The sequence below is a fragment of the Dipodomys ordii genome, unplaced genomic scaffold (assembly GCF_000151885.1).
Source record: "Dipodomys ordii isolate 6190 unplaced genomic scaffold, Dord_2.0 Scaffold99, whole genome shotgun sequence".
In the NCBI taxonomy this organism is placed as follows: domain Eukaryota; kingdom Metazoa; phylum Chordata; class Mammalia; order Rodentia; family Heteromyidae; genus Dipodomys; species Dipodomys ordii.
The window spans coordinates 7,551,000-7,558,094 of NW_012267315.1; the positions used below are offsets into that span (position 1 = coordinate 7,551,000).

General features: G+C 45.1%; 1 protein-coding gene across 1 annotated transcript in view; it reads right to left on the minus strand.

Annotated features, from left to right (window-relative positions):
- Dtd1 (D-tyrosyl-tRNA deacylase 1) overlaps positions 1-1,082 on the minus strand; it is an 89,624-nt gene extending 88,542 nt beyond the window's left edge. Inside the window, exon 1 of the mRNA XM_013027045.1 lies at positions 938-1,082. Within this exon, the coding sequence (XP_012882499.1) occupies positions 938-980 (43 nt within the window). The 5' untranslated portion in view covers positions 981-1,082. The remainder of the gene's footprint in view (positions 1-937) is intronic.
- Positions 1,083-7,095: the final 6,013 nt, after the last annotated feature.

Genomic DNA, 7,095 nt, shown 5'->3' on the forward strand with positions numbered 1-7,095 from the left:
TAAGCTGAGGGATAGCAACTAGGCTCTGAATTCAAGCCTTCAGTACCTACCTACCTCTACACACACGCACACACACGCACACACACACACGTACCAGCCTTAAGCTGAGGGATAGCAACTAGGCTCTGAATTCAAGCCTTCAGTACCTACCTACCTCTACACACACACACACACACACACACACGTCAACTAACACACACGTCAACTAACACACACGTCAACTAGTTTAATGTTAGTTTTTAATTTTAAGTAAGCTTGGCCTGAGTCTTTAGTGACTACATAACCTACATCAGTCATCTGGCCCCCTGATGTTCCAACTGAACGAGATGACGACAGGTGGGGAGGTTTGAGTCCACAGAAATTGGTGTAAAAGAGAGATGTGACCTCTTGAGTTCTCTGGCTCTGACCCATGACCTGCAGGGCACTCGGGCCGGCTCGGGGGCCGCCAGGCCTCCCCTGGAGGATTGAACGTGCTTGTACACAGCTGCTAGCTCGGCCAGGAAGCAGCCGCTCGCGTGCGAGCACTGTACCGCGTCTGCCGGGCGTCAAGCTGCATCCAGACACTGGGAAATGCAGGGAGAGGCGAAGGCGACGGGGCAGGGGACGAGGGGCTGGAGGACGGAAGGGAGGGGTTCCCTGCGCCGCCAATGCTCCACACGTGTGGTGTGCAACAGCTCCTTGGAGAACGGCCGTGGCCTGCACTCAGGACAGATAAAAACGGGGGTGGGGAGGATTCGATGACGCGATGAAGATGGTGATGGAACAGGGCGCGCTCATGCCGGGCCCAAAGCGGGGACCCAGCCACGTGCGGGCACGCTCCCGCCCGGTGCGGCGCGGCTGCGGGGGCCCCAGGCCCGTGCCGGGAACCCCCTGCCAGGCCCGCGGGTCGCAGGGGCTCAGGGGTGGCGCCTCCCGGGGCCGGCCCCGCCCGACTGACCTGTGACGCTGGCCCGGGTGACGCGCTGCACCACGGCCTTCATGGCGACGGCTAGGGGCGAGTGGGGCGGCGCCGCGCTTCGTCCCGCTTCGTGACTCACGAGGCGTCTCCGTCCACGGCGCCCTCTGCGGGTGACATCCGGAAGCGCGCCGGAGGACCTCTTCCAGCGGGTTGCTGCGTCCCGCCCACGTCCGGCACGCCTACCCACTGATTGGTCCTGCTCACGTCAGCCACGCCCACCTGGACCCTAAGCATGTGCCAGACCCATCCAAGGAGAAGCTCGGCTCAAACCTTGGGAGTGTGAAAAACTCCAGCCAATTCTCCACAGCCTGCGCACACGACACTCTGCCCTGACCAACCTTAATCTCTGCACTGGGTTTTATTTCTCCTCTTCCGCACAAGACCGAATCCCACCTTTGTCCGGAGTTCTTTTTCTGTATTTCTCCTCTTTTCCTCTTCTCTGCCCCCAGATCCTCCCAGTTTAATTTGCCATTTTTGTCTCTGCAGCTAATCATACCAAGTGCAAAAATAGCTGCTAAAATAGCCATTTAACCATGTAAACTACTCGTTTGTCTTAGAAATGTCACAGAGCAAAGAGGTGCATGATTCTAGAAGTCTTAATTCCTCCTGTAATACAGATACTAATACTTAGCCTTGCCATAAAACTGTTAGGAAATTAAAATTAAATATACTACATAAAGATACTTAGAAGGTACAAAGGACTATACTACTACTACCCTAACAAATTATCAGTGATTTTTTTTAAAATTAGCCAACTTTAGCACAGTGCACTTAAACAAAAAATGAAAATAAAGTCTCAGTTACTCCAGCTGAGTTAAAACATGGCTTAAGCCGGCCGCCAGTGGCTCACACCTGTAATCAAGAGGCTGAAATCTGAGGAGCACAGTTCAAAGCCAGCCCTAGTAGGGAAGTCCGAGAGACTGTTATCTCCAATTAACCACCAGAAAACCGAAAGTGGTGCTGCGCTCAAGTGGTAAGAGAGCTAGTAGCCTTGAGCTGAAGAGCTGCGGGACAGCGCCCAGGCCCAGAGTTCAAGCCCCAAGATGGACAAAAAAAAAAGATGCTTAAGCCCACGGGCTCTGAATAGTGTAAGAAGGATCCTAATGAAAGTAAGGAAGAGAGATAAAGTAAAAGAAGAGAGAAAGGAAGAGAGAGAGAAATAGAGAGGGAGAGAGCAAGGAGCTGTCATTCACTCAGAAAAATCTACAAACTAATATGCTTGAATTTTAAATACTGAATGCAAAATTATCTTTATGAAGTGGTCAAAGCTAACATCGCCAGTAGTAAAAGACCCTTACATAATTCCCAATACTACAATGGAAGGTCACACGGTATTTTTGCCTCACAGAGTCTTAAGTAACAATGAATAAAAAGCAAAATTCAATCGGGAAAGGACATATTAACAATTTAGGAAGTATCAGTAATCCACAAAGCAGGGATCTGCTAAAAAGCTGAACTGAGGCTCTCACAGGGTAAAAGCCAAACACATGGGTGGGAGAAGCTGATCAGCATTCAGCACTGTCGCTAGAAAGTAGTTCCTTTCAGGCCTAACTCTAGGGAAGAAAAAGAAACTGATATGTAGCCAGAAAGAAACAGGATCTAGCTCAAACAGGCTCTGTGAGTGGCCGTGTTCCAGATCCTCTGAAGACCTCCACTTAACTCTGTTTTAATTCTGAACTTCCTATACATATTTTGATAAACACCCCTGTGATTTAAGCTGGCTGTGTCAGTTTGTTGTTTGCAGCTAAATAGGACAGGTGACATTGATTGCATCATGCTGACTTTATGTCCCCAGCATGTAAAACAGCATCAGCACTAGCCACATTTGGCCTTTAATCTATACTTGAAGATGTATGAAGGTACTGGTCCAGAAGAACAGAAAAAGTCTATTTACTTCATGAATTTTATTCTAACTCATAAGAAACCCACTATCCAACAGTACCCAAAGGGCTGTTGTAAGCCCCAAAATGAACTGGGAAATTTTGCTGAATTTCAGTTTAACCTAAGGCTTTAATAACCAACATGAAAAAAATGTGAAGTCATATGAGCTAGTTTTGAAAAATGAGCCTATAGAAGCTCAATGTGGAACTTCACCTTGACCTTTTACACAAGTAAAATATAAAATACCTTCTGAATTACTATGTTTAGTTTCCTTCAAGGAAATAGTCTCTGCATTTACCACTGATTACATTTTGGAGCAAAGTTAAATAGATACTTTTCACAAACAAAAAACAAATCATCTATCAAACTTAAATGAACCAAAGTCTTTGTTTTCAGAATTCAGCAGTTAATCATAATTATTAACGAGGTCCACCAGTCCATGATTTGAAATAGTTGAGGATTTTGTCAGTAACTGGGACAAAATCTTTTTTATATGTGACAATCGTTTCCACATAAATTCCTTTTAGGAGCTCAGTCTTTTCAATTGTTGAGACAGGCATTTCACTTGTTGAATCATCCTTTTGCTCTACTTCATTACCTTAAAAAAAAAAAAAAACTTGAGTGATTAACTGTGAAAGCAATAATTAAAGTCTTGGAAATAAACTAAGTCTACTACAATGCTTGATAAGAAATGTACTCATTATCTTGCCCCTGTAATTGTAACTCCTCTGTACAGTATTTTCACAATAAAAAATAAATAAAAATTTTAAAAAAGAAATTTAAAAAATAAAATAAAAATAAACTAAGTCTAGAATCATGCCAATAGATGCCTATCACCATGTTCTTGAAGGAGGGGAGGGGGAGAGAAGGGGGGAGGAGGAGGAAGAAGAAAAGGAGGAAGAGGAAGAGGGAGGAGGAGGGAGGAAGAGGAGGAAGGAGTGGAAAAATATGACTGCTACCGGTGGCTCATGCCTATAATCCTAGCTACTCAGGAGGCTGAGATCTGAGGATCACAGTTCAAAGCCAGTCCGGACAGGGAAATCCGTAAGACTCTTATCTCCAATTAACGACCAGAAAACTGAAAGTGTGCTGTGGCTCAAGCCGTAGAGTGCTTGCCTTGAGCTGTAAGAGCTGAGGGACAGCGCCCAAGCCCAGGGTTCAAGCCCCAAGACCAAAAAAAAAAAAAAAAAACACCATAACTGCTATGGAACTCATTGCTGGGAATGTTTATTTTCAGACTACTTATACTTTTCATGAACAAGTGTAAGCTTCAAGATTTCACATAAGAGCTGGAGATAGTAACTTACATACAATTCCCCTTAAAAGGTACACATCAGTGGGCTTTTACTATGTTTAGAGTTGTGCAACTAGTACCAGGGTTGCTTTTAGAATACTTTCATCCATGGGCGGGGGGGGGGATCTATAATTTAGCAGGCACTTTCCATTGTCCCCACTCTTCACTCAGGCCCTAATAACCACATTAATCAGTTCTGCTCTCTTCGACTTCAGCATATAATTAAAAGGCTAAGAGATTTCCTCTTATACCCAGCAGCTGATTCGCTTTTAATGCTCTTTGGCTGTTTTAGCACTCTTTAACTAGTCCTGAGATTGTTTGCTCCTCATAGGAGATGAGGGCTAAGAGTACTGGGCAGCAAGCACTTCGTTAAAGAAATCCCACCTTGAATTTCACACATTCTCCCAACTGAGAGTAAGGACAGCGTCTTTGCTAAGTACCGTTCAGCATGTCAACGTTACTGGCGTCCAGTTCTTTGCGGATCTCTTAAGAGCCCAGGTCCTTTAAGTAACCGCTTCAACTCGTTTTAGAGTAACCTTGGGGCTTAAGCACCGGGAAGTGACTTTTAGACTCTCAGGCCTGGACCTACTTGCGGTTGGTTGTGTCGAAAACCTTACCTGATGGCGCCTGTTTACGATCCAAATAAAACACAGAGCCTAGCAGCGTCCAGGCGCCTAACGCGTACACCAAAGATAACCGCTTGTACCATACCGAGGCTGTCTGGGGATTCATGTTCAAACTTTTACTCCAAGGTGGCCCAAAGCATCGACGGGCTGTTGTCTTGTCGAGGTCGTTGCCGCTATCACCAATGGGAAGTCGGCTCTTCAGTCACTTCCTGCTCCACCTCGCAATGTACCTTGGGACTTGTAGTCCACCTTGGGCACCAGGCTATGGATCCTGGGGTAGGTGGCTTTTTGTCAAGCTGTGACAGGCCAAGCCACACTTCATACCGTGTGAAGGTAAGCAAATAACAACTTCTTTGGACAGAAACTTTCCCAATTGCATAACAACAATGCCCATCTTGCCATAGGTCAGAAGATGCAGAGAGGCTTAATTTCATCCTTCTTTCAGGTCTCAGATTTGCAGGAATACCGTTTCTCTCTTCCCTCTTCCTCATATTCCTGTAGGTGAATTTTTTTTTTTTTTTCCGGTAGTGGGGCTTGAACTTTGTGCCTGGGTGCTGTCCCTCAGCTCTTCAGTTCATGGCTTAGTGCTGTACCACTTGAGCCATAGCGCCACTTCCAGCTTGTTCTGCTTACGTGGTGCTGAGGAATCGAACCCAGAGCCTATGCAAGGCAAGCACTCTTCCACGGAGCCACCTTCCCAGCCCCCTGTAGGTGAATTTTGTGTGCCTGCAGGTCCAAACCAGTTTACCTTTGTGTTCTGGGTCCCACTCTTTGCAGCCTCCTCAGAGGCCTTTGTCATTAACTACACCCTAACAGCACTCACCCCACTCATTTTCCACTCACGAATTCTATTCATCATACAAATGTACCTATGTCTCAAAACCAAAACGAAAATGTCTTTTGATTCTGTCAGATTCTCTTATTCATGTTTCTTCAAGGCATAATCTACCCACATTTCAGTAGGTGAACACTGGAGAGCAAGGCTGATGTGTTAGGCCCGGGATAGGCAGGAATTACATTACTTTTTTTAGAAACATTTTGTCAAGATGATGTACAGGGGTTGCAGTTACATATGTAAGGGAGTGAGTACATTTCTTTCTTTCTTTCTTTCTTTCTTTCTTTCTTTCTTTCTTTTGTGCCAGTCCTGGGGCTTAAACTCAGGGCCTGGGCACTGTCTCTAAGCCTCTCTGTACTCAAGGCTAGTACTCTACTACTTGAGCCACAGCACCACTTCCAGCTTTTTCTGTTTATGTTGTACTGAGGCATGGAACCCAGAGCTTCATGCTAGGCAAGCCACATTCCCAGCCCGTGAGTACATTTCTTGTCCAACTTGTTACCCACTCATTTTTCATTTTTCTCCCACTTTCCCTACCCACCCATCCCCCAAGTTCATTTCCAACATACTGTCTTGTGAGTATCACTGTTGCATTTGGTTCACCCTTTGTCCTTTGTCTCACCATTTTGTTGCTCCCCTTCCCTTCCCTAATTTGAAACATATATATGATACCCAGGGTACCAAAATCAAATTCAGTAACAACAAGGGATAAACCATAAGAGGGAAAAAAACACAAAAAGAAAAAGGTTCCTCAAAAGACTAAACAACAGAGCTTCCCTATGATCCAGCAATCCCACTTCTGGGCATTTACCCAAATGACCACAAACACGGCCATACTAAAGCTACCAGCACAACTATGTTTATTGCAGCATTATTTACCATAGCTAAGCTATGGAATCAACCCAGATGCCCCTCAGTAAATGAATGGATCAAAAAAATTATATATATATATATATATATATGCATACATACAATGGAATTCTGTTTCCATCAGAAAGAATGATACAGACCCATTTGTAGGATATAGAAAGACTTGAAAAAAATCATATTAAGTTTAGCAAGCCAGACCCCCCCCAAAAAAAAAACATTATTTCCCTCATTTATAATAATTAGTACAGGGGCTGGGAAGGTGGCTCAGTGGTAGAGTGCTTACCTTGCATGCATGAGGCCCTGGGTTCGTTTCCTCAGCACCACAAAAGCAGAAAAAGCCAGAAGTAGTGCTGTGGCTCAAGTGGTAGAGTACTAACTAGCCTTGAGTTGAAAAGCTAAGGGACAGCACCCAGGCCCAGAGTTCAGGCCCTACGACTGGCAAAAGAACAAAAAAAAAAAAAAATAGGACATGTCTAGGATAATCCTAGAAGATGGACAGAATAGCTCAATAGCTATATGCATATGACCGTATAAGATGATGTTAAGCTGGGAAGGTGGCTCAGTGGTAGAGTACTTGCCTTGCATCCATGAGGCCCTGGGTTTGATTCCTCAGCACCACATAAGCAAAAAA